This window comes from Enoplosus armatus, chromosome 4 (genome assembly GCF_043641665.1).
Source record: "Enoplosus armatus isolate fEnoArm2 chromosome 4, fEnoArm2.hap1, whole genome shotgun sequence".
Classification (NCBI taxonomy): domain Eukaryota; kingdom Metazoa; phylum Chordata; class Actinopteri; order Centrarchiformes; family Enoplosidae; genus Enoplosus; species Enoplosus armatus.
Genome location: NC_092183.1, coordinates 10,203,274 through 10,230,729, shown reverse-complemented (window position 1 = coordinate 10,230,729; position 27,456 = coordinate 10,203,274). Strand labels below are relative to the sequence as shown.

The window sequence follows — 27,456 nt, the reverse complement described above, 5'->3', positions numbered from 1 at the left end:
TTGTTGGTTTTGAGCTTTTCATTGGTTTTGTTGATGAAAAGAACAAAATATATTAAGCCGCCAGCGTTATCATTTAATGCAACATTAGACAGCTCAGTTGCTACATGTGTTCAAACTGTGAGTGTAGCTGTGTTTTCCAAGATAATGCAATTCAGGTGTCAGGTTGAATGTTGAACAATTGACTTGAGCTGGTTGAAAGTATTTAGTGTGCACATTATTACTCTGTTAAACACTGATACTAGGAGATGATGGAGAATCAGTTCACCTAAGACATGTTCAGGCCAATCCAGTTCTACTTCAGATCACAGGACACTATTATAAATCAGTGTCAGAGACAAAACCCTCAAATTAAAGTTATTTTGATTAATTAATCAATCTTAATTTGTTTATTATTACTATTGCCTGATTATAGTTGTCATTACAGAAAAAATATATTTCTGGGTTCACCTTGACCTCAGATTCACCTTGTCCTTCCCTGCTCATGGGACATTGTTAGAGCTTTGTTTTCTGAGCAGCAGGCAGTTATCACCTAATTGCAAACTTATACACCCACACATACTGTCCCACACAAACACACACACATACACACACACACACACACTGAATCAAAGAGGTTAGTTGTAAGTTGTAAGTATCTTCTTGTTGGTAGAGTGATGAGGATCTCTGATTTGTTTATTTTGGCTCTCATGGCAACCCCTGCCTGCATCGCCCTTGGAGCAGGACTCAAGCGCTAATTTAAGTAAGGATTACAATGCGCATTAACAGACACCCAAGCAGAAAAGACACAAGACACACTTTACATGTGCACACAAACTCTTTCACCTGGGGAGTGGAAAAACATGTTGGTAAAAAATCCATACAAAGAAAACTGATTAAAACACAAGAATTAGACAATAAAAAGGAAAGAGAAGTCTGCAACGAAATGAACATAAATGACATTTATTTTTGTCTGTCTCTTGTGCTATATTCCAGGTTGTCTCACTGAATGCCCTACGGCTGTACCCTGACACTATCATCTGTTCAACCTCTTTCCTCCAGCCCCCCCGTCCAGCTCCTCTTCCCTCCTCCTCAACCTGTGGCCTATTTATACCCTGGAGACTCAAAAGAGCCCTTTAAAGCTCCGCAGACCTCTTCGGCAAGAGACAACAGTGAGCATGAACCCGATAGCACATGGTCCGTCTGATCTCCAGCCTCATCACTTTTTCTTCGACAGCTACCAATAAGGAAAACTAAGGCTTCAACCACTGGATATTCTTGAAATACAACAAGGCTACAGCTGCGTCCAAGTTCAGATGACAAACTGCCCCTGATATTCCAGTTTGCAGCTTCAGCAGATTTGGGAAATTTTGGATGCAGCATACGCTTGGGTCCATGGACTGGAGGTTCTGTCCTAATTCAGTGAAATACAGGAAAACACTCAATCATAACATTTGTTTATTGACTCAGTTGACTAAATAGCTATGAGATTTGGGCAAGGACACTGAAAGAATTGACCTTCTAAATGGCTCACATATCTGAAGGTAAGTCAAGGTTTTTGTCCCATATGAATTTGCTCTGTATCACCTTTTACATTGAATCTGATATTGGATCTATGATAGTATAATGACTTATGGTAGTGTAACAATTGTTAATTTTCTGCATTAAAGTACCTACATGACTGGATAACGAATGTGTTGCTGCTAGCTATTTAACATTTGTGCGCTCTGTATGTGTGTGAGGCTAATCCTATAGCTGCTGTATACACATTGTAAAAATGGGGGCTAATTCTTTAGCTTATAACAGTCCCACAACAAAGATCTTGTGTTGCAAATCCATGTATTTTGTTAGTCTGATATGATTCGACAAGAAAAATAGAACATATACTGCAGTGGGATTAAAATACATTTATAACACCTTGCCATGCAGTTAAATAGAAGCAGCACCAAATATATTACTAAAGCATTTTTATTTCTTCTTATCATGCCTTTTAGTTTTAGTTTAAAGGGGTAGATTTTTAAAGGCACTGGCATAATGTAGTAGCACCAGTCAGGCATCTGAACAAAGCATACTTTTTACAGAATGCTGCCAAGAAATAATCTGTTTTAAAATGTGGCAAGAAATGAACCACAACAATATTTCTGTTCTTATTGTACATCCAGTCCTCCACCACTACCAGCCATGAGCTAAGCCCACGCCACCCTGGGCGTCCCTTGCAGGATGACTGCTGTCTGCCCCACCGAGAACAGCCCAGAAGGGGCTGAAGCTGGGGCAGGGACAGCAGGCTCTAGGGGGTCGGGGGCAGCAGGCACTGCTGGGAGCATCTCAGTTTCTGGGGCAGAGACCGGCGAGTCTAATGGAGACTCTGTCGGAGGTTCAATTGGAGGCACAGCTGTGGTCACTGGTGGCCAAAGGTACACCCGCTGGAGCCGCCAGGACAGCTCAGACATCAACACAGACGATGAGGGAGCCACCATCCGCCGCCTCACCCCGCTGGAAAGGCTGAACCTGGATATGTGCCAGGATGACAGGTAGGGGTCAAAAGATGAAGCGGTAAAAATCTTTTTCTAGATCCTTTGTGGCTGTAAGTTATTTTAGAATCATGATTTGTTGGATTGCTATTTGACTCCACTGTAGTATATCATAGAAGATTTAGCATCACATCTTCTGTTATGTAATCTGGTCACAGGGTGGTCCGTGAGTTAACAGTGGGCCGAAGAATCGGCTTCTACAAAATTCGAGGAGAGATTGGCTGTGGAAATTTCTCCCATGTCAAGCTAGGAATTCATGCCCTCACCAAAGGTAAGAAACTACATGGCATCAGTGAGATGCAACTGTTAAAATACCTACACTCGTGTGGCAATCACACCCTCCCGTTCGCTCTCTGCTCTGGCTTTTTTATTAGATTTAAGTGATAATTTGGCTGATGAACTGTCCTTATGTAGCATTTCACTAACAAGGCGATGTGTGCCTGGCCAGGGGGCTGATTCAGCCACAAAGAGACTGACTGTCTGCTGCCCTTGAACAGATGGATTGATTAGAGATCTCCAGTTTCCTTAGCGACGGCTAAAATTGCTGCATGCCTCATCAAAGGCTGAAGGGAGGGAGGAGAATGAGTGTGTAGCTCAGTGTGTGTGTGCTATTTGTTTTTAGGGTTAAATGTGCTTTACTATGCCATGCTGTGTGTGTGTGTGTGTGTGTGTGTGTGTGTGTGTGTGTGTGTGTGTGTGTGTGTGTGTGTGTGTGTGTGTGTGTAAGTGGTATCATTTAGTCCTCCAAAAACAATATGAGCTGCGATGCATTTTGAATGCTCCCATTGAAAGCTATGGCACAGCTGAAAGGGAGCCTAATACCAGCCTGAATAATGCATACTGACACACAATTAGATATCTCAACACCATTTTGCCACTTAAGAACTTTTCTGTATTGAGTTACCTGAGGTCTATTTTACTTCTCTTCATGAATATTTAACAGAATACAGTAAAGATATCAGTTGTTTGAATTTGATATCTAAAGTGTTTTGATCTTTATGAGCTATAAGATTCTGTACATTTTGAAATGTGCACTATATTTTTCCCTCAACACATTTTTAAGGGTGGTAAGTTAATTTTTATTCCTGGACAATGTAGCTAACTCAGCACTCTGTGTCCTTGACATATTTAATCTTGACCCTGACTTAACCCTCCATATGTGCTCAGACCTGAAGTCACGGCAGTATGACAGAAAAAGAGCAATTTTTCTTCATTTACAAAAGCAAATTTCCTTTTAAGACAGGGCTAAAAGTGCGAATTGACCCCCTGGGAGAACATAATCAAGAAAATTGGTTTCTGAGCACAGCTAATCCTCCATTAAATTATCTAGAGCAGAGCATCAGGCTTAGTCACTTCAGGAGCAATTCTGTGTTTGCTAAGTGGAACCAGGCTCCCATTTTCCATCCTCTAGCTACACAAGATTTATGTAACACATCTAATGCTAAAGCTTCTGTTGCAATGAAATGCCATGTTAAAGTATTTCTCTGCATGCTTGTACAGCTGACTCTTCTGTAGAAATGTGTAATTTGACCTTAATATTCTTCCTTTGCCTAACCAGACAAAGTGGCCATAAAGATCCTCGACAAAACCAAGCTGGATCAGAAGACCCAGAGGCTGCTGTCCAGAGAGATCTCTAGCATGGAGAAACTACACCATCCCAACATCATACGCCTCTATGAGGTTTGACTCCATCCGGCCGTCATCCGGCATTCTTCTTAGTAATGCACTCTGACACTCGGATCGCCCTTCTGTCCTCGCTTTTCTATTTTAGGTGGTGGAGACGTTGTCACGGTTACACCTGGTGATGGAGTACGCCGGAGGAGGGGAGCTCTACACCAAGATTTCTACAGAGGGGAAACTTTCTGACACTGAAAGCAAGATCGTCTTCGCTCAGATCCTCTCTGCTGTTAAACACATGGTCAGTACATGTAAGTTTATATTAAAGTGGTATGTTTTAGTAAAATAATAGAAAACAAATTCTCAATGTGAATGTAACCTATATAAAATGTAATTACAATCTTAATAGTCAAATTACTACAATATTGACCATTAAGATGACAACCTATACTGTCTGCTATAGCTTTGTAATTAAATGTATTTTCATATATAGTATAATTTATTCTCTGCTGCTACAATGACCTGGTTTAACCATGGGGGTCATTAAAATGTAATATTCTAATCTAATTGATATCATATAACAATTTCTGTTAGCGTAGACTGTTTACAGACTACTGGTTTTGATGAATCATATATGGAACGTTAAGCCAGCATTGTCACTCCTTACATCGTGTATACAACCTTTGTTTTCAGGCATTCACTCTTTATCAAGACCAACTCACAATAAGTACAATAGAAGAGTAAACTGAAACTCACCAACATTATAACAAACCAACTGTGAGGAGTTCAAGATCCTGAGCTATCAAAGCGGAGTGATGAATCAAAATATTCTTTTAATCCCTAGAATATTTATATATGGTGGACAGTATGACGTCGAGTATAAAAGAGCCGTCGTGGATTAGGAATGTAATGTTTATATATTTGTCCACGTAGCAGCTTTACTGGATCAGTAGGATTTCACTGGCAAAAGAAAGAAACTGCATGTCTCATTAATTTCTGTCTGGTTGGGATTCAGTTTGTTGACGTGGCAGTCACACGGTTGCGTCTCTAATCCTTAAAGATCCCCACCAGACATGTTTTAAGGCACATAAAAATACTTCTAATAATGATTTGTGTCTAATATGTTTTTGCCACAAAAAAGATAGATTACCAGGTTCTCCTCCTTCTCCCTCATTAAAAAAAATTGTTTAATAAGTAAAACTGCTGGACACAAGATGTTTCCTACTTCACTGAAAAGTCAATTCTCAGTGTGTGTGTGTGCACTGGTGAAGTTTCCACATCACACTTGCGTAAGTTGCATATAAAATCCTGCTCATACAAACACGTCTTAAACTCATATTTAAGGTGAGCACAGAGAAACTTTTCCCCCTTCAGCAGATGGAGGTGGAAACAGCCTTTTAGTGTCAAACTCTGTACATACATCATTCTGCACAGTGAAACTCAAACATCCAAATGAATTAACAATAAACGAAGCACATTTTTGAGTGGAGGGACACTTAACAAAATTAGTTTGTAAATGTTTTTTCTTTTTTCAGATTAATGGCAAAGTCCTATGTTTATTCTCATTAAACCTTGATGGATCAAGTATTTACATGCCATTGTTAGAGTTAATGGTCCCCTATTAATATAATCATGGTTTGGATCATCTTTCAGCAGTGAATTAACATGAAAGTAGGTGGCACTTACATAATGCAGTTTCTCCTTTTTCTCCCACAGCATGAAAACAACATCATCCACCGTGACCTGAAGGCAGAAAATGTCTTCTACACCAGCAGCTCTTGTGTCAAGGTCGGGGACTTTGGCTTTAGCACGCTGAGCCGCCGTAGTGAGACACTGAACACATTCTGCGGCTCGCCGCCTTACGCTGCGCCTGAGCTCTTTCGGGATGAGCATTATGTCGGCATCTTTGTAGACATCTGGGCCCTTGGGGTGATGCTGTTCTTCATGGTGACAGGCACCATGCCATTCAGGGCCGACACTGTGGCCAAACTGAAGCGATGTATCCTGGAGGGGGCCTACATCCTGCCCTCGTGGGTGCCAGAGGCATGCCAGAGGCTGATCAGGGGAATCCTCCAACCCATTCCATCTGACCGCTGTACAGTGGAGCAGATGATGGGCTGTGAGTGGCTGCTCCCTGTGGACTTCCCGCGTGCCATGGAGCCCTTTAAACTAGACCCATCCTACCTAGCAGAGAGCAATCCACCTGAACTTGGGAAGGAAGAGATGGAGGTAAAGGCAGCACTGGAGACACTAGGAATCACCTCAGAACACATCCTCAACAATCAGGGGAAAGACTGCAGGAGCTCCATCACAGGGGTCTATAGGATCCTGCTACACCGTGCTCACAAGAGACGAGCTGTTGAGAGCATGCCTGCGGTCACACAGGTAGTCGGACCAACTACAACGAGTAAAAAGGAACGACTAAAAGTGTACCGTAGTTTAAGGCACACATCTAAACTCTGTGTGATTCTGTGACAAAATGCTCTGCTTTGCTCTGGAAATCAATTGACTTTATAGTCTGGGATGAGATTGCATGGATTTCATTAGAAATTTAAAAAAGTGCTTTTCAGTCCAGCAGTTTAAATTGAAATTGTGGTATATAACCCCACTCAGCTCCTGAAATCTGGGATTTCTTACTTTAGTATCTTTCTTCTAGTAAGTAAAATTAGTCTCTGTGAGAATGCTGCTGCTGGTGAATCAACATTGTCTCCTTTTTTGACAGGGACAGGGACAGGGACCTGTAATCCTCATGAGATTTGGAAATGTTATACAAGTAAACATAATGACGATTAGATGGCATACATAACTTTTTATTTGGGTCATGCAGGCCGGATAGTTATAGCCCACAGGCATTCTATGCTCAGTTGTGCCAGAGCACCAATAACCCCTATGAGAAATCAATGTAGCATGAATCTTAAGGAAACGAGTTAAAAATCCACAACATTATGCCGAGGTGATAAAGAGGTGAAACATGCAGTCAATACATGACATGTGTCTTTAATGTTTAATTGCACTTTGATGCCTTAGTTTTCTATCATGTTATGGTTTCATTATACTCCTTAATGTTTGTGATGAAATGAATAGAGATTTCCCATCTTACCTTCTTATGTGATGTATCTCTATGAGATTGACCTGAATGACCTTTCTCTATTTTCCCTGTGGCATGAAAAAGCCAATAAATGTCATTAAGCTACAAACACCAACACACCAACCACCAAAATTATTAGTTGTTCATGTGGCAAAATCACAGTTCAGTTTTGACAATTTCTGTTTCAGAGTTTCAGTAATTAGGTTTTTTAATCATCTGATGCCATGTTCATGCTCATGTGTTGATTAAAATAAATTTAAAATTTAAATGCATTGGTCACTTTTTATGATATAATTTGTAAAGCGTATGATACTTTTGTCTGTCTGTTTCATGATTTTAACACTAAATACACAATATTTAGTGTTTAGCTAAACACTAAATAACAGCTAAATATTATCACATAATACAGATTCTAGTGTGGTGCAAGCTACATAACAGCACCCAAGACACTTCAGGGCTCTAAAGGTGCCTTCAGTCTCTATTTTATGGCAAAATGATATCACATAATAATAAAAGTAATAATTTAGGAAAATCTTCATCATGTATTACAATTTGCCATATTTTTCTGCTGCAATGTGTGCGAATGCAGAAAGCAGGACAATCATGAGTACACTGCACTTCCCAGAAGCACCCAAGACGAGCACGTACTCATTTCCGCCTTTACGCTATGACGCAATTTTTGCCTTGTTGGAAGGTGGTTTCGGGAGGAAGCGCTGTGACGGTAGACGGCTGCAGCAAAGAGACGCTGAGTGGAGAAACCAAAAGACACCCGGACGCACTCACTTGAATGGTATTTTTTCTGCTGTCATCGAACGGTAAGAAAATGAGTGTCAATATTAACTGTGTTTAATATTCTTCAGTAGCTTTAATGTCACGAGGGACCACGCCCTCTATGCAATAAAGATCCAGTACAGGATTATTAAGCTAACATGAACTAGCTGTCTCGTCGATATTGGCCTATTTCCTTCTGCCATTGGGAGTATTTAATATGAATGTTAAGGCAAAAGCTCATGCATCATATTGCATGTATTTGTTCACTGCCACGTTAAGTTAACTAGCGTTAGGTCATTTCGTTTGTGATATGAATGGCTAGGCTGCAAGACAGTACTCTTATTTTACAAGACAATAAAGACCCTGTATCCGGACTGCATTCATATTTTTTTCCTTTTTACCTCGGAAAGCAATGCAGCATAGAAATAGTCCTTTCCTGTAATCGATTAAAGGCTATAACGTTACATCTTATTTGTTTTGAAATTTGATGTTGTATTCAGATCTCGTGACAAAGACATGTGGGGGCGGGGCTCAGTATAAGATGAGGTCATGATGGGAGCGTGGCGATGATGCAATATGAAGCTGTTTACATGGCACTTTAGTATACGTGTTAGTAACCCGTTGACAGGGAAGTGTAATCTGTCATAGGTCATTAAACTCTTAAACGCACCTGCAGCCCCCACATGAAGGTTAGCTATATCTTTCTGTTGTCCTGTGACACAAGTATCACTGTAATAACATCTCAAATTCTATAGCAGGGTGATATTGAAAAAAGGAAATTCTACCATGGCAACATTTGACTTAATATTTTGACTTGATATCTAAAATGTTCAAATTTTGGGATATGACTTCTTGGACTTTTATACAACCTTTAGTCATAGCTGAGGTGTGGTAGGATCTCTGATAAGCAACCATATGATATTCAAGAATATAGTTAAGTTTATTTTATTTGACATGAACATAACGATAGCTTTGGAACTGCAACATACAATTATACAGAAGATATTTCTGTAAATGTACAATGGTATCAAATTGAGAAAAGCATCAGCAACCAGATATTTTTGCCAGATAAATGTCTTAAAAAACAATAAATTTAATTTAAGCTATATCACAAAGTTGTGAAACCCAACAACCCAGACAATGTCCAGTCTGAAATCCATGATAATATTACTTTATTATTAAGAACATAGATGCCATTGTTAACAAATATTAAACAAATGCGGTGGTCTACATACTGCTGTGTTGCTACAGATGTCAGTCATTGAGGACCTTCCAGACATGGATGGGACAGACCTGTTAGGGTTGCTGTTCCACAATGGAGAGGACGGGTCTACCGAGCCCCTCTTTCCTGATGGGAACGGGCTCATCGAATCTTGGCTGTCTGAACAAGACGTAAGACTTCATTCACAGAAATTAAATATAAATGTAGATTGAAGTTGGTTAGATTGCTAAGACAATATTTAACTATATTGTTCCTGTTTATTTATGGATGACTCAGATGCTACTATTACTACTGTGCATTTTGATGATATTTATGTGGTAATATCAACACAATAGAGCAGCTAAAAGCGCATGAGCCTGATTACTTCCCAAATGTGTGTATTTTGGAGTTTAATACAGTTTTCTTTCTTCCAGATGTTGACAGGGATGGATACTGAAGACTTCCTGTCCAGCTTGTTAGAGGGAGAGGACAACATTGGGGCCATCTGTCCCTCTCATTCTCCCTTGGGCAGCGATAGCGGTATTTCTGACGACAGCAGCTCTGGGGTGGGAAACAACAACCTCCTGGGATGCCCGAGTCCCCAGAGCAGTGAGAGTGACGTTGTGCCCAGTCCCAGCTACTCCCAGGCCAGCCCGGTGCACTCAGACCCTGCCCTGGCCCCTGGAGAGCTGCAGACAGAAAGCCTGGAGGCCCTCACAGTCCAGGCGGATCACAGCTACTCTCTGCTGCAGAGCGGAGGCAGGGACATGGATGTCCTGCAGAGTGTGAGGGCAGAGAAGCCAGATACAGATGTCTTCATTGATCTGGGTATGTGTAGTCCAAGAACTCTCTGATTATGATTATCATTTGTGAGGTCTAGAGGATTAGGTACTTGAATATTTTATAACTTATCTGCTCAACCCCTTCAAAACACATGGATTCAGTGCACATTTTGTGGTATGTGTACATCATTACCGAAATAAAAACACACGTACTTGCAGATTAGAATAGCAGATTAACTTTGTTTAAAATGTGTTTTTCTTGTGTCAGATGACTTGGTGAGTGATGTGATGGAGGAGGACATCACCAGCGAGCTGCCCTGCACTTTGGCCATAGAGGATTCGCAGGATTCAACTGAACCCGACAACACAGACCAGGTCAGTTTTTGCCACTCATTTCTGTGCTGTTGGTTTACTTGAATGTTTGGTTATGCGTCATTTATGTTTGCGACGTGATTGCAGAGCTGATTCTTTGCATGTTGCATGTTGCATGCTGCAACTGCGGTACCATCAAATGTCACAGGTGATCAAAAATCTTTGTCTTTTCTCCGTCCAGTTTCAGTTTAAAGAGATTGTGCTCACTGAGGAGGAGAAGCGGCTTTTGTCAAAAGAGGGAGCAACTATTCCCACACACATGCCTCTCACAAAGGTAATTGATGCTGAAAAATGTTTATTTACTTGAGCTGATGGTCGTGTCGTAATACTGAGCAGCATTGTGAACTGCCAAATGTTGTAAATGTTTATATAATAATGACCATAATCAGACAACATGCTGCTGCTACATCAGAATTATTGCTGTTCAATTTTGTAGCAATCATTGTACAATAATCCTGAACATTGTAATCTTTTTTTATTGTTTGGCCATGTGTGAATGATTTTGTCTCATATTTCGGTATGATAGCTATTAACTTTCTTTTTTCCCCCTCAAACCCTTTTGCTCGATGAACGTTCAAATTGATTTTTTTGTTTTTGTCGTTCTGCGGCACAGCTGCTGAGGGCTGTTATTATATACTCGTCGACATCTGTCATGTCAACATTCTGGTGAAAGCCTCCTCTCTGTGTAACAGGCAGAGGAGAGGACCTTGAAGAGGGTCAGGAGGAAGATCCGCAACAAGCAGTCTGCTCAGGAGAGCCGCAAGAAGAAGAAGGTGTATGTTGATGGACTGGAAAACAGGTGAGAGGAAGAGGCAACATTTCTACAAATGAGAAGTGAATAATATATAATACATTATATATATATTATATATGTTATAAATTATATAACAAAGATACAGACTTTTCTACATATGTTGTTAGGATAGCAGTTAGACGCTCCGCAGAGCTTTCTCTGCAGCACTCTGTACAGTCACTCACTCCAGGGGCCAGTTCGTTGTACATTCAGAGTATCTTCATTTTCGAAATAGCTTGATAGTGTTCCTCAAGCTCCACCTCCAATTCCTTGAAAAAGAAAGAACTGATCAGCATTCAGATGAATTCATGATTGGATAGCATGGCATCATGGATAACTGTAGATAATAAGATAAAAACGATTTCCATGTCTGAAAAGTTTAAAGAACTTAAAGGACAAAATGCACCAAAGAACAGAAAAGTTTGACTTGCATAAAACAACTATGGCTGCAAATACGGTTTATTTTCATTATTGATTAATCTGCTGACTATTTTCTCAATTTAATTCAAATGTCTTGTTTCGTGTGGCCAAAACCCAAAGATATTCAGTTTACTATCATGTGTGACAAAGAAAAGCAAAAGTTTGGCGTTTTTGCTTAGAAAATTACTAAATTACTAAAACGATTATTCGATTATCAAAATAGATGCTAATTAATTTCCGGTCGATCAACTAATTGATGAATCGACTAATTTTTACAGCTCTATAATCAACAGACTTTTTCTTGGTAATGCAGTTATTCATATATGAGGATTAGCTACCCTATCAAGCTCAAGAACACACACTGCCGGGAGAACTAGCTATGCTAGCAGTGATTAATTGTATGTCTTTTTTATTATTGATGACTTTTTATGGTTGGTCAAATACTCTTTGTACATTTGGATAAATATACTAATCACTGAATTAATGTCTACCACAGGGTCGCCATCTGTACTGCACACAACCTGGAACTACAGAAGAAAGTCCAAATGCTTCACAAACAGAACATGTAAGATCTCAGAGATATTAATATCCAATAACATGTTTCTAGAAAGTGTTTCTGAATCTGTTGACATCGGTTACAGTAGATTTGTCCTCTTGGTTCTGACAGTTCCCTGATAGAGCAACTGAGGAAACTACAGGCTATGGTGAAGATGTCGACTATGAAGGCCAGCACGACCAGCACTTGTGTTATGGTACATTTGTTGACCATATTAACTTCCTTTTCTCTTTGTCATGCTGCAGTGTTTTTCCCCCTCCTCACTCTGTCCTTGGCTTTGCCCTCCAGGTGTTCCTGCTCTCTTTCTGTCTCATCATCTTCCCGTCAGTCAATCCATTTGGCAGAAACAAAGAACAGAAGGAACTCTACACACCCTCCTCCAGTAAGTTACCAGTAAAGTCTGTCCTTTGTCATATTTACTGCTTGTCTTGTAGTGTTGTGTTTTTTGAGATTTCATGAATTTTTTTCAACAACATGGCTTTGTTGGCTCAGCTTTGGTAACCACTTTTTCTGTTCATTATTGCAGTCATCTCCCGGACCTTGCGCTCACTGCCAGCAGAAAGCACAGATGCCATATCCTACCTTGAGGCTGAAGAGGAGGAGATTTTCTTAATGCCCCAAGCAGAGGTGGAGAACAGTAAAGCCATCTTCGCCGGCGGGCAGAAGAATCACACCCCCGACTACCAGAGGGTGGAGCAGCCAGACTCGGAAACAGGAGTCAACAGCAACTCGTCAGCAGACTTCTCCAGTCCCACTCAGGCTACAGAGATGACGGCGGGGCCGGCTGGCGGAGTTGGAGGGGCCTTACAGGAAGGATCCATTGATGCTGCAGTGGCATCTGCTGTGGCGTATGAGGTCACAGGATCCAAGGATAACTGGATAGACCGGAACCCCCCCTCTGTCATATTACAGCAGCACCGCTCAGATGAGATGTAGTAGGGAGATGTTGATCAATACAACCAGCAGAGGGAGCCATATTTCTAATGTTTAAGGTGACAGAGGGAAGCTTAAACTTAAAAAAAGGAGGTGGGAAAATACTACTAATTATGAAGATATCTGATCTGTCTGTCCTTATTTTTCCCCCCTAACAGCCCTCTGATGTGTTACTGTTACTTTGCACTTTGTTCTAATTCCCTCGTTCCAGTGGACAAGAAGAACTGGAGAGAGATTTCCATATTTCAGCAGTATAAACTACCTAAAGAATGGGACATTGCAGCAATAATATACATGCTTGCGTTGCTGGAGGCCACATGCTACTTAGGTAGCACTGAGGGCTCTCACCTTATTGTACAAAGTGGTGCTGATTACCAAAATGTGTCAGTTTGTTGGCACCACCACAGGATAAATTAGAATGCACCAGCAGATTACTTCAAGAGAAGTAAGCTGCTCATGAATGACTCTCCCATAAGTAAATTATTGTGAAAATAAGTAGTCCAACAGTTTGCACAGCAAACTAGCCAGAAACATCCATTGCTTAGTAGAAAATATGCTGCTTGATTCTCATAAAGCTTGATCAAAGTGGTTGACCACCGTAATGCTTAAGCCATTGCAGGACATTTGGCCATTTAGAAGACTTGTAAAGTTTGTTAGTATTTCCCTTGTAACAAGGGTATCCATGCTCCGTTTAATTTTGGAATGCTTTGTTTTTATGGTGTACAGTAAAGCAAGAACAAATGTCTGCAAAATATAGATCACGACACTGTACCCTTGACTTTGTCATTGTTAGCCAACCCCAGTCTACCCCGGCAATCTCTTCTTTTTCAACTTCATGGGACAGTTCTTACCTTTTATAAACATGTCTGAAATACCTTAGCACCTGTGTGCACAGAATAAGGGGTTTGATATATTTGCTCAGTAAACCGTGTTGCAGTAAAATATACTAAAAAAATGTAATGATCTGTTAGTCAGTGAGGCATTTTTGTTATTTTTTGTGTATTATGTTACTGTCAGTAATAAATGGAATCTAAATGATACTGGAACTGCTTTTCATTATAATCGACAGTCAGTGAGATTTTAAATGTTGATCATGTTGAACAAATGCACTGACATTTGATATAGTCCAAGAAGGGAATGTAAATATGCTTAAATGATTGTAGCTCTTCTGTATATTTGAACTCTTTATGTGTAAGACATGTCTGGACATCTATAATAATAAACTTTTTATAAATCAGAATGACTCCATCTCTGTTCCATCTTTTTTCAACTTGAGGAGGGGCAGACAGCATGGAGAACATTTGAACTGTTTCCAGGATTTACCTGAGAAGTTACCGCTATACAGCTATGGAAGTTTGTTTAAAATGCCCTTTTTGTTTTTCATAATATATCTTTATCCAAGAAATTCTTCTGTAACAGTCCTACAGTGCCATTGTAGTGTCATTTTCACACACAAATTAGCGCTCCAGCTACCAGCTACCAGCTACCAGTCCAACCACAGTCTGGAACTGTTAACCACACCATAATAGTTTCTGGGAGTTAGGTGTCTCACTCAAGGTCTTGTAGGGAGACTGTTTCTAAAGTATCCTCCACCGGGATTTTCACAGCCAGCCTGGGATTTCCCCTATCCTCTTGGCCAAACTGCTTACTGCCTTCACAACTGTAAAAGCCACAAAAATCCCAACAGCTTCCAGATACAAAAAGATTCATGTAATGTTGTTTGTCTGACTCGCTGGTCACAGGGTGCATTGGATGTCTTTGTGTAAATAACGTGAATTTCCTGTGTGGCTAATACAGGGACATTCTGAGGATTTTCTTGGGAGGGCAGGGATTTTCATCTAGTTTATACTTAAAATTCAGTTCAAATTGTAGATGTCTTGTTTTTTGTACTCACACATTGTTGTATTCCCCTGTTCACATTCCTGCTCCATGGTCAACAAACAACATTTATCTGACTTCACAAGTAACCTCAGCTGTCGGGGAATAACAACAAATACGGAACGGTTGGTGACTCACAAATGTGTGGTTGGAGTCATGAGTCATGGGGCTTATTCAACATGTTGAGACAAGTTGTGTAGAAGGAGAAAGGTCCATCTCTGAATCACCAGCAGGTGGCGCTGTCAGTACAGATTTTTGACAATGAGCGATGGGTTGAGTACCAGCTCACTAGATGGTGTAGATTAGGTTAAAGGTCATCCAACTATCACGTATGCACCTTAATTTGCATTCAAACAAATGTCAGAGTGATTTATCATTTGAGTCATCATTTAACAAAAAGTCTTTGAAGATAACAACCTTTAAGAGAGTGCAATATTCTTGTAATTAGGCCCACTTTGTGGTACTTGTACCCCGTTGTGTGGTATTAATGTCTGTTAGGGGTGCACATTTTCTTCATGATTACTTTTGAGGTTTTATTATTTATCAAGTCTTAATTACTCGTACGTACTCTACATTATTGCTTATTCTAGTAAAGATAATTCATAAAAAGTGAAGACAAGACCAGCCAACCGGTGTGTAAACATGCACAGCCTTCTGCATGTGTCTGAAAAGCGAATGATGTTGAATGTAAACACATGCAGCCTCATGCTGATAAGAGAAACTGGCCTGAAAAGACTACTGGCCGCGGCACGTGGCGCTTTCGGGAGGGGCCCACGCGCATCTGTCGGGCATCTGCCGCAGGGCGCTGAATGGAGTAATTAAGAGTGTGGGGCGCACGCACACATACACAGGCTACTCACGTCCTCCAGCCCCCACCACAGGACCGGGGGCAGGTGGAGGACGTGAGTATTGTTGTGACTCAAAGTCGCCTTTCTTTCTCCGAGGAGAGACGACACGCGCCGAGTCAGACTGGCAATTAAACCTCCTCTTCAATGGGCGAACAAAAAGTGGCGTGTGCCGGCCACAAGCTGTTTTCGGTCACCCCTCTAAAACACGTCGCCATCCCGACATCTCACACTATTTGGGTCAGGACAGGCTCGCTCTCGGGAAAGCTCTGTAACTCCCGGGAAGACTATAAACACAGCGGCACGTTGAGTAACAGGTTGATAGGAAACACGCGCATGCAGGTGTACGATCAACAAGCTGTTTATTAAGGGCAGTTTATGCAAGGCAGACTACAGGGAAAGTTTCTATGGGCTATATATAACACACCAGTGATTCCCCACCGCAGGGGAAGTCCACTCCTTAAAACATGTTCCAGAGTTTATCATGGAATAGATTCATTTCACTGCTGATTAACCTGATTTCCTTTGCCCGATTTGCATATTCAATTACACTGTCGCCTGTGTGATGGTCTGAGAGGTTGCGGTCCGCTAAAGTCCCCTGGCTTTTAGAACTGCCATGAGAAAACACGGCTTGGTGCATAACAATTATATAACCTACAAACACAAGGCAGGGTTCCTGGAATTAAGAGGCGAAGTGGCAAATAGCACCGTGAATAACCTATGACCCCCATCTGTGATCAGCAGAATGTAAACAATCACATTATTAAAGAAATGAATTAAGATGCTAAAAATTGTTTTCAAATGCTTTCTGTTTATTATTCAAAAACGTGTAATATCACGTGATTAGTGTGTATGCATTATAAATTTAGGTCATAAACACGCCAGAATATTATTTACTACGTGGTGATCAGGTGGAAGCCACAGTGGGTTCAGGCTTTACTGTCTCTGACTGTTTGCAGTCTGAAAGTCCATCGTAAGCAGGACTTTTAGTTTTTGCTCATTGCGGTGATGTTGGATGTTGACAAGGCAAGGAGGAATTGGGTGGTGGGTGGGTGGGGGGGTTCTTGAAAGGTTGTAATCTTGCCCCACGTGGGGTTGTCAACATGCTCCGCGTAACTGCCCGGGGACTTTTGCTTTCCTCACCCCGGCTGCTCTGAGCCAATGGCATGAGGCAGGAGCGGAAAAGACCGCCCCTTGCCGAGAAACTACGCTGACCTGCTATAAATCCACCCACAGGCTGATCCGAGCTCAGAATAACGCAACAGACTACACTGAGAACTACACAGCCGTCTCTGTTCACTGCAAAATCCCGATCGCGCTTGGATTATAACTATGACTCTGGAAGAGATCCGCGGACAAGAGAACACAATGGAAAACGTAGATAGGTGAATATTTAACACTCATTTGCGACATTATTTAAGCTTTTGGTTTAATGTTTCATATCTGTTCATCAAAAAGTGCCCAGTGTCCTGATGATGTGTGTTTTTCTTTGTGAAGGGTGCAAAGTGCAGGCGCAGCCCTGGAAGAGCTGCTGGTCGCTGCTAAGAAGCAGGACTACCTGACAGTTGGAGTTTATGAATCTGCTAAAGTCATGAATGTGTAAGTATTGCAATTCGTGAAATGTTTAACTACACTTGCCATATTTTTTTTAATTTAAGCATAAGCATGAGAGAATCTTTTTTGACCACATTTCTTGTCTTGTCCCCACAGTGACCCAGACAGCGTGGCATTCTGCGTCCTAGCCACAGATGAGGAGTACGAGTGTGACATCGCTCTTCAGATCCACTTCACCCTCATCCAGGCTTTCTGCTTCGACAACGACATCAACGTGGTGCGCGTCAACGACATCGAGCGCCTGGCCGACCTCGTGGGTGTAGACGAGACCGGCGAGCCCAAGGACGCGCACTGCATTCTCGTCACGGTACGTCTCGTCCTCAGTCAGGAGCCGGCAGCCAGTGAATCATGCATGCATCACTACTCTCTGTCTGAAATGTCTGCACAAGCTGCCAAGTTACTGCATGTCTGCATATTCTATATCTGCGGCATGGGGATCGGACTCTAAATATGTCATTCTTTTTTTATTTCAGAGCCCCAGTGCAAACCCGTGGAAAGACCCCGCTCTGGACAAGCTGAGTCTGTTCTGTGAGGAGAGCCGCAGTGTGTACGACTGGGTGCCCACCATCACACTCCCAGAGCGCTGAACATTCCACTAACAACGCTTCACATGATGATGATGAAGATGATGAAAAGAAAGTCAAGGAGCTGAGCTTCAGCTGAGGGTGTTTCTGCCTCACATGCCTGGATTAAGAGGCTGTGGCTGTGTAACCCCCCTGCAAGAGCACACCCTTCCAGTGCATTCTGGGTCAGCACTGTTGGTTCTGGATTACCCTGAGGGAAGGGTTCAAGTTCAGAGGTCAAGTGTGGACGTGGGTCAGGCGTATGTGGAGTGGACAGAGAGCCTGATGGACACTGAGAAGGATTTGGAGTGTGCTGCATAATGCATGAAAAGATGATAAGTTTTGACCCAGTTACTGCCCTTGATAAAAGGCAATGGGGAACTGAGCAGAGAAGGTCACAGAGACAGACTGTGCAAGAAATGGACATATGAAAGTGCGGAGGACTGAATCTCATCAGAGGGGAACAAGGAAGATGCTGGTGCAGATGAGGGTGTCTGAAAGTGTCTAAATGGACTTTATTTTTCTTTTCCAGTGCAGCCATCAGGAGTTTCTTGGAAAAAGCAGAGACTTTGCTTGCGAATCCTGATCTGAGCTGTGTCTGTACCTGTGACACTTTTTTATGGACTATTATTTTTACTTTCAAACATGCAGACGAAAACAATGCAATATTCATTTGAATTGTAACTCACTTTTAATGTTTTGTGAATAAACATTTGAAATCAAACTCATCCTCTCTTGTCAGAAAATGTTATTTCACCTTTGCACGAAGCTTCACAGACCACTGGCACTCGCCAAACCTTAGGTCAGCTAAGGTTCGGCAGAGTGTAGGAAGACACAGCAGATTGCACAGATATAGAATCATGGTAACAGGAAGTGTTGCACGACGTCAGCTGCTCAGTAAAAGAGTGAGGAGTGAAATGTGGGTGGCAGACGGAAAGTTGCATGGTGGTAAGAGAGATTAAAGGGAGAGAGAGAGAGAGAGAGTAGAGTAGTTACAAAATAATGATGCTTGTGACGTGCTCTTTTCCGGCACTGACCTTTTACTGCTCATAGACCAGCTGCTTTATGCGACAGCTTGCACAATCGCTGCAGCCAGAATCGAGGCCGAGGCTGGGGGTCTTGCAGGAGAGAGCTTTCTTTTGTTTTCTGTGCACCAGCAGCTGAGGCTAGAGAGGTCGGTGTGTCAGCTGGTAGAGTGCTTAGTTGTAGTTTTGAGCATCCAAGTGGAAATGGGAGGCTGGATGGTATCAATAACCCAATTTTGCTCTTCTGTAGAGCGCTGGGGTTAAACTTTATATCAGAGATGCGCTGTTTGGAAATCAGTATCAGTACAGTATTGCATATACTTGGTTTTGATGCATGAAAGTTCAGTTTAATAAATCTTGCAATTGCTTACAAAATTCATGCAAACCATTTGGCAATGCACATGGGGGAAAGTGATGAAAAGTTATACATATTGTACACACGTGCACACACAGCCACGTGCAATACCACCATAGAAAATGGACTGGAATTGGAGCTGGGCTGTAGCAGAATGAGGGTCAGCAAGATCATCAGTGGCAGGTAAGGGGAAGTGTGTGAGTGCTGCGGTCGGCTCTGAGCTGAGGCTGACAGTAAAAGGCGGCCCACATCAAAGAGATAGCAGACTTCAGAGGAACTCATCTCGCTTTTCTCCGCAGCTCCTCTGCCTCCAGCCAACCGCTGGTCATACCCTGCATGTGCACACGCCTGAACACACAGGTGCACACAAGCATGAACAGACACGCGCTTGTATGATCACACTCTCACACACACACACATCATACTCACAACCACATGCACACACACAGCACACACAAACAAGCAAAGTAGGCAGTCCTTCTCTGCTGGGACTGATCTCAGGTAATTGCTCAGTGTTCTAAGAACAGAGGAAGCTTTACTCAGACAGAATTTGTAGTTGTAGAGATGCAATAGAGGGACTTTCCATGGACATTAATATCTGCACTGGTAGGCATATGGAAGACTACATGATCATAAATTCTGACAAAACTAGTCATTTTCTTACATGCACTGTCAATACTGATGTGACTTTTGATGACTATTTGTCTGCGATTGCTGCACTCTGGACCCTGCTATGAACAAAAACATGAAGCCTGTGTCTGAATAAAAGTTGAAATACATCATCTTATGAAAATTACGTATAAAAGTCCCAGCCAACTCTCAGGGTAGATTGGGGCACATTTAAAATGTTCATAATGTAAACCAAAAACCGTTTTGAAAACAGAAAGTTATTTTATTTAGCACATGGTTCCGAAAGCACCCAAAATATTCAAGGATTTGTGTCCATGCAGGTCAGTGTTCTTCAGGCAGCCTTTTCTGTTTTCTGCCATGAAAAAAAGAAGACTACCAGCAACAATAGCAGAAGCAATTGTGCCTAATCTTGACCGTTTCTTTGGCAAAAAGCTATATTTAATGTCCTAGATAAGACCCATTTCCTCAAGAATATAAATGTTGACTGTTTTATTATGTGCTGCGAGTAAACAAAGTGTGTTGTAGTTACAATTAAGTAGTAAGTGTATTGTTGACTAAATCCATGACCTTCTTTGGATAAAAGTTACATTGACAGCCTTTGTGATGGATCAGATTCTTCTTTGTGCTCTCTAAAACCTCATTTCTCCACGTCTGCATCACTCAGGTCTTCATTATCTGTTATCTCAACCCTAAGTTCTGTAGCAGCAACTCATACAAGCCCTATGCAACGACAACCTGCTTGCTTTTTACGCTACGTTCCTTTTGGCTACAGGTTTATGTGGGCCGGCAGAGAACAAGAAAGGCTTGCCTCTGCCCCTGCTGCGATTTGTATGGAGTTAACAAACATCTTCCCCAAGTGTGGTGCCAAAGCCTGGAGCAACAGTTCAGACTTTCGAGGCAGGCGGCTGTCTGCGCGAGGTCTGAGCCAGAGATCTAAAGCTACGATAGACTGAAAGGGAGGGCGCAAGACCAGATAGATGTGTGCTCTGACTTGGAAACATTAGTGTTTTCAACTGTGGCACAGAAAGATGGTAAACATCAAGCAGTTGTTTACTCCAGAGTGCTATCCAGACTGTTTCCTTTTCTTCCTATATATGAAGTGCTGATAATGAGTTATCTTCTATTTCACATATTCAGTTTCTACCCTGACGGATCTACTACAGACACAACATTCACTTAGATGATTAAAGGGTATCAACTGATAACTTACCTTCATAAAGGAAATGTTTCGACAATTTGGGAAATATGATTATTCACCCTTTTGCCGAGAGTTGAAAGGATTGATAACACACATCTGTCAATACAGAGCTGGAGCCTGCAGCTGGTTAGCTTATCTTTGTATAAAGACTGTGAACAAAGGGAAAGTTGCCAGCAACTTTAAAGCTAACCAATGAACACATTATATGTCTGTTTAATCCTACAAAAAACAAAATGTAAATATAACAAGTTGAAGTTTTACAGGGGATTATGTGCAGGACTATTGATTGGCTGGGGGTAGTGACTTCCTGGAGTCTGACAACAACACAACAGGTACTCGCTCCAGCTTCATATTAAATGGACAGATATGAGAGTGGTATCGAGATTCATCAATGTTTTTTTCCCAAAATGTTGAACCCTTCCTTCGACAATTCCTAAGCAAGAGCAGAATTAGTCAGAGATTGAAACAAAAAGTCCCAAAAATGAATCTCATAATCACCAAGGACCACTGTTTTCAACTGAGCAATGCTCAGTCAACTGAAGCTGCAGCCCTTTTACACTATGCTGACTAAATCTGAAAACTCCCCCAAAAGTCAAACCTCCTTCTAAAAACCTTCTTCAAGCCTGCCAAAGAAAACAAAGTGAGGCAAAAGAAAATTCAGGGTCTGTTGTAGTAATAGCCTTTGATGCACAGTTAAACTTGAGGATCTCTGAGGTATATGATATGCTTTGCTTACACCATATTGGGAGGAAAGAAACGCACAATGTTAATATTTTAAATGTTTGTTTTAAGCTACAAAATGTGTCCTGTGGTGTTACAGTAACACATAGTGTTTGCTGTTTGACTATTTTAACCCTGGTGAAATGTTACAGTATGTGTTTCCATATTGGGATATGATTCCCAGACTTGGTTCAACTGTAAATGCTAAAGGCCTCAGAGGGACTTTGGTAGAGTGATATTCCGCCCTTCCCAGAGCCATTACTTTCATGGGGAACTGTGGTCCCTTTTTCCCATTCCCTTCTACATCTCACTTACAGTAACCACAGCAAGATGAGATTACACCATGAGCTGGCAGGCAGCATCCCCTCTCACCCCACCCAGCTCTGAGTCTAGTTCTCTCTGTCTCTTTCTCTCTATCGTGGCCAGATTGGTACCATGAGCTCAGGGCCCAGCTGGCTCTGGCAGGCTGCAGAGAGAGATAGATAGATGGATGGCTGGTGTTGGGTGTCTCTAATCTAAGTATGTGTCACTCACTGGAGAAATGAGCTGCACCCTAGCTGCTTCTGCTCCTGCTGTTGCTCATCTTACAGTGAGCTCACTCCTCAGAGGCCGTGTGGTGAGCCAGCACAATCTGCAACTTTCAGAAGTTCTTAGAGTCACAGTGCAGGGAATTTCTCAGTGCTGCGGTGGCCAAGATGATTCCAGTACAACAACATGTACACACACTGAGACTGCTGTTTGTGAGAAGTCACTGTCAGTCTGACATTATGACCTGATGTGGGTGGTTTTTGAGTTTTGTGGTTGCGGTTAGGTTGAGGTAGCTGTACATTTCGAAGCATACTCACACACACACACAAACACACACACCTGGGCACCTGGGATGACCGCACCACACTGGGAGTGATGAGATCACATGATCCAAACCTCTCAGTTCAGAAGTAATGGTCGCGGTTGTCTTTCTACAGAACCTGTAATCAGACTGAGTAAAACAGCTGTGTGTGTGAGCCAAGGGGAGGGTGACCAAGTTACAAACACACGTGCACACACACACACACACACACACACACACACACCTGACCTACACACAGATCCACTGTGTCCCACTGGGGAGTAGAGTGACACACACATAGAGCAGGTCATTGCAGATGAGGTCATGACACACACTTAACTGCTGTTAATGTGAAATACTACTCTTGGTTCTCTGGTTAATGCCAATGAGACAATTGTCTTAAATATGATAATAATAACAGCTGGGCAGAGAGAATGGCTTTAAATTTGGAAAATATTTGTGCTGGATAAAATCACTTGGATGTTTGTTTTCCAATTGGTGCATCTGCAAAAATTGCCCTGGGATTGCATCAGGGTGTTTATTCAGTAGCAACTGAATGGATTGACTGGATGAAATGTGTGATTTCTGAGTGCAATGTCTATATTATTAGCATAAACAGGATTATGTGTGTGTGTGGCCTCATTGCCTTTTTGCCATGAAGCTCTGGTCACAGGGTTTATGAAAAATATTATATGAGCCATGGCAGCAGTGACCTTACATACAACTCAGCAGCTAAACTTAGATCACATGTCCCAAGTGCCAGATTTCTAATTTGATCCCGCCTCGTGGTATTTCCCATGAAGTGAACACCATCACATCAAACCTTAAAATGCACAATACTTAAAAACAAAAATGTAAAATCAAGAAGGTGACTCAAGTCCACACAGGGTGACATGAGGCCAAATGCACTGATCAAATGAGACTGGGCCTTTGGGTTTGCCTCTTTACATAAGATGCAATGAGATAAGTGTAAAAGGCAAAGGATATTTCAGGACAACTGAAACAGCTCAGAGTCTTATAGTCTCACCTGGTTTGTTCTGGCACAGTAGAGGACAGAGGAGGGAAGCCAAATATAGTGTAAAATGCTTTAAAATTAAGCCTCCAAGTGTGTTATCGTTCACTAAAGACTATGGCATTTCATGAATGTAAGAATCCATCTTGTTTCTCACTCATGCTTTTTCCCTTATCGCCTGTCTGCCTCTGGATTGTATTCATACTTTCTGGTTTACTGTGGCTGCCAGTCTGGCTGAGGTGGGGCAACGCTAAGTGATTTGCCAAATATGGGGAGCAGCCTGTAACCTCGGCAGGGCTGACACATTACTGACATAGCTGAGCTTATCCTTTCAGGAGCACATGTACTCAAAGCCGTGCCAGGAATCCCCTCTCATAGCCTGCAATCCGTAAGTAGAGCAGCAGGCCGGAAGGCATGGCCATAGAAGTGCAGGCCGGAGAAGAGGGGCGGTGAACACTGCCGTCTACACAGATACAGACAGACATACAGACATGCAAATAAAATGCGGGGAAGTTGCAAGCTATTTGCTCATCTGATGATAGAGTCTCAGATCCGTCCTGCCATGCAGACAGACAAGGCAGACTGGATGACTGGGTTGATTCAAGGATTGATTGAAACAGCGTGTAAAGAAAGAGATAAACACATTGCATGGATGGTGTAAATTCCACATTCCATCACGATGATGTGTAAAACTATTTCAGGCTAAACAAAGTAGAATCTGAAATAGCATCGCTCATTCTTACTCATGGAGATTGCTTAATTCAAGAGCAGTGTTGTAGCGTGCACACATGTGCCACAAACACACACAGGAAAAAAAAAGGGAGAGAAACAGGAAGACATTGTCCACTAAGTATTCATTGTTCGGTTCTGTGCAAGCATGAAACAAACTGGCAATAAGAAGAAAATTTAAAAAAAATGGAGATACACGTAACAAGCTCTTACTTTAAGGAAGTTCATGGTGCTTAGGTACAGCCAGTGGAAAGGTGTCAAGGCAGCATGACATTTTTTTAGAGAGAGAGAGAGAGAGAGAGAGAGAGAGAGAGCACCGAGAGTAAACAATGTGACTGCCAGGCTGCCTCTCTGCTTTCAGTGCACATGCTAATTAGAAACCTCGAGAGTGGTTGTGCAGCCAGGGACACAGGGAGAAAAGAGAGAAAGAGTGGGAAAGTGGGAGAGAGAGGAGAGGAGAGATATCGGGGGAGGAAGGGAACAGAAGAGATAGAGCAGATAGGGAAGTAAAGGAAAGGGCAGAGGAGGATCCCTGGTTGAGGCCTTGTTTGCATGTGCTGTGTCGTCACTCGATTACAGGTCAGGGTTATTAGGGGAACGATGATGCAGCGGCTCATCATGACAGCCTCCTGCTCATGCACAAACAAGTTGACTTTCTTTGAAAGAGTGTGTGTGTAATTGTGTATTAGTAGATTATGAATACTCTCAAACTGTGCACATACACACACACACACACACTATATACATAACAAAGTCATGTGATAACCTTGGTGGTAGGGTTAAATATTAAAATTGACCACAACATGTTTTCAGCGTTCCTATAGGCATGTGGGGCTTACATGTTTTCTTAGGAGTTAAAACATGCTCCTTGAACCACTAAGGTATTGCGTAATAACGTCAGATCTGGACTGACCATGTTCTTGGCAACATATCTTATCTAATGGAGCCTCTGAACGCTCACCGACAGATCAAAACAAATAGCAGCTGGCTGCGTGTTCGTACTCTTTGCCTTCGCTGCCAGCAGCAAATAAGGAACAACAAGACTTAGTACAGCTGATAAACATAGATCATGCTTTTTTTTTTTTTTACAATAACAATGAGCCAGAGTCATGAGCAAAAATACTGAGAAGAGTTTAAGTTGGAGTCTCTTTCATGCATGAGAGAACATTTAGAAGTTTGCACACTGAGGCACCATGTGCAGCATTTCAATTTGAAAGTCCTCCCAGAGGATGATTTGAAAGTGCAATTAGAATTTTGCACAGGGTACAAAGGAGAGAGACATGTTTTCAAGGACTTTTCAAGGGAATGATGCAATTGCCCCTCTTCCTTGCACTTGGGTTTTTTTTCATAGCAACATACCATACTTAACCTAGTAACACACTGAGGGTGCATGGCAACAGTGGTTCAGTTTATCCCGCCTCCTCTCCCACCATGCTGTCTCTGTACCTCTACACGTTTCTCTGCCATCATAAAGCAGATACCTTTACATATAAACAAGCCCCCTGTTTGTGTGGGTGCACTGTCATTGATGAAAAACAAAAATAAGCTCTTTTTGTTTTGCCGGTGTTACTTAATCTGTAGGGATGGAGGGATAGGCAGAGGGAGAGCGGGGAGAGGGGGGAAGGGGCTGTGCTCCAAGGCTCGGGTACCAGCCAATCGGAGGGCAGGATTAGCTAGAGGGAGGCATAAACACGAGTTGTTGCTGTTGGTAACAGAAATTTGATTGGTTGTTGGGAGGTCTTGCTCAATGGGATAGGTGTCTCAGTGTATGGGTATTTTGATCACTGTTATGAATGTGTTTATCTGCTGTTATGTTCTTTAATAACCTTGTTATTCTTCCCCCCTTCTGTTTTCTCTCACAGAGGAGAACTTAATGGTCCAGCCACTGAGGGCATACCATAGTAAAATGTCTGAGCTGTCATGTGCCGCTCAGTGCTAAATCTCCTGAACTTTGGTTACCTTTAGCTGCTGGCCTGCAGAGGAAAGGCCATGTTGCGCTAACTAGACTGCAGAAGTAAACACACACAGCAGCACAAAAGGCTGGACATCCCATATGACATGGGAAGGTGAAAGACGTGACGCTGGAGGACAGGTCACTGACATTATACTGTTGTGCATGTGCACCTGCTTTCCCACACTGATGTAAGACTGTTGTTGACTTGCAGCACACCTTTTGGGTACCTAACATACATATAAATACACAGTTAAATACACAGTTAAACACACATTTTCATAGCCTCTTTTCTTTATCTGTAAATCTTAGCTCAGATTTGATGATTCCATGTCATGAGGTCACACACAAACAACATCTCCAGGCAGCAGAACAACATGTAATCCTATAGGTCAGCCTCAGTCTGCCTGCACCCAGAGTCACACTCTGTTTACCACAGAGTCAGACGGAGCACACAATGCTGCACATGCCGGGTTTGTTTACATGCAGTTCCTTCCTGAAATGGGCGGTGCCACACACCCGGCATTCCAATGTTGCTTTGGAAACAAGGCTTCCACAGTAGCCAATGGGAGGGCGGGGATTATGACATGTGTGTTTTTGTGTGTGAATTAATCAAACAGTGGTATCTATCTGGCAGTGTGTTGACGGGGGAGATTTTTTAATCAGCTCACTCAAGGAAGAAAACACACTGGGCTATAATACCAGGATCAAACAAACACACGCTGATAAACCAATTAAAAATCAACAGTCTAATCTCCAATGAAGGGTTATGAGGAGTGTATGTGTGTGCATCTGCCTGTGGGTTTGTGCGCGCGCATGGTTTGTTTGTGATGAATGCTGAACACACTCCTTAAGGTTGATCTTACTTTTGTTGTTAAGACATGAAAAGTTTCTTGACCTCTGGGTCGTGTAGAGGCTGTGTGTGTGTTCGTGCATGAGCAACTGTCTGACATTGAAAGTAGTATCCTGAGTGTGTGTTTTTGTGTTTGTGCACATGCACGAGTGTACACATGTGCTCACGTGTATGTTTTCTTTATACAGCTGTTATTGTTATGACAGAAGTTGAT

The 27,456-nt window shown here is 42.1% G+C and overlaps 3 protein-coding genes across 3 annotated transcripts; all 3 read left to right on the top strand.

Annotated features, from left to right (window-relative positions):
- The first annotated feature begins 2,196 nt into the window (after window positions 1–2,196).
- On the top strand, window positions 2,197–6,599 carry nim1ka (NIM1 serine/threonine protein kinase a). Its single transcript, XM_070904700.1, has 5 exons — window positions 2,197–2,507; window positions 2,666–2,778; window positions 4,066–4,187; window positions 4,279–4,425; window positions 5,841–6,599. Exons 1-5 carry the CDS (start codon window positions 2,197–2,199, stop codon window positions 6,597–6,599), a joined length of 1,452 nt encoding a protein of 483 aa, XP_070760801.1.
- A 1,322-nt stretch (window positions 6,600–7,921) lies between these two features.
- On the top strand, window positions 7,922–14,263 carry creb3l3l (cAMP responsive element binding protein 3-like 3 like). Its single transcript, XM_070904457.1, has 10 exons — window positions 7,922–8,027; window positions 9,235–9,375; window positions 9,619–10,012; window positions 10,235–10,341; window positions 10,520–10,612; window positions 11,031–11,137; window positions 12,048–12,116; window positions 12,219–12,303; window positions 12,396–12,489; window positions 12,634–14,263. Exons 2-10 carry the CDS (start codon window positions 9,235–9,237, stop codon window positions 13,041–13,043), a joined length of 1,500 nt encoding a protein of 499 aa, XP_070760558.1. The 5' UTR covers window positions 7,922–8,027; the 3' UTR covers window positions 13,044–14,263.
- A 2,765-nt stretch (window positions 14,264–17,028) lies between these two features.
- Window positions 17,029–18,662, top strand: gadd45ga (growth arrest and DNA-damage-inducible, gamma a). Its single transcript, XM_070903877.1, has 4 exons — window positions 17,029–17,148; window positions 17,261–17,362; window positions 17,474–17,684; window positions 17,851–18,662. The coding sequence occupies exons 1-4, from the start codon at window positions 17,096–17,098 to the stop codon at window positions 17,962–17,964; spliced, it is 480 nt and encodes a 159-aa protein (XP_070759978.1). The 5' UTR covers window positions 17,029–17,095; the 3' UTR covers window positions 17,965–18,662.
- The last annotated feature ends 8,794 nt before the right edge of the window (window positions 18,663–27,456 follow it).

Coding starts and splice junctions, on each gene's coding strand:
- nim1ka (XM_070904700.1), top strand. CDS start 2,197: ATGACTGCTGTCTGCCCCACCGAGAACAGCCCAGAAGGGGCTGAAGCT. Junction 2,508..2,665: donor GATATGTGCCAGGATGACAG/GTAGGGGTCAAA, acceptor ATCTGGTCACAG/GGTGGTCCGTGAGTTAACAG. Junction 2,779..4,065: donor AATTCATGCCCTCACCAAAG/GTAAGAAACTAC, acceptor TTGCCTAACCAG/ACAAAGTGGCCATAAAGATC.
- creb3l3l (XM_070904457.1), top strand. CDS start 9,235: ATGTCAGTCATTGAGGACCTTCCAGACATGGATGGGACAGACCTGTTA. Junction 10,613..11,030: donor CACACATGCCTCTCACAAAG/GTAATTGATGCT, acceptor TCTGTGTAACAG/GCAGAGGAGAGGACCTTGAA. Junction 11,138..12,047: donor GTTGATGGACTGGAAAACAG/GTGAGAGGAAGA, acceptor TGTCTACCACAG/GGTCGCCATCTGTACTGCAC.
- gadd45ga (XM_070903877.1), top strand. CDS start 17,096: ATGACTCTGGAAGAGATCCGCGGACAAGAGAACACAATGGAAAACGTA. Junction 17,149..17,260: donor ACAATGGAAAACGTAGATAG/GTGAATATTTAA, acceptor TTCTTTGTGAAG/GGTGCAAAGTGCAGGCGCAG. Junction 17,685..17,850: donor CGCACTGCATTCTCGTCACG/GTACGTCTCGTC, acceptor TTTTTATTTCAG/AGCCCCAGTGCAAACCCGTG.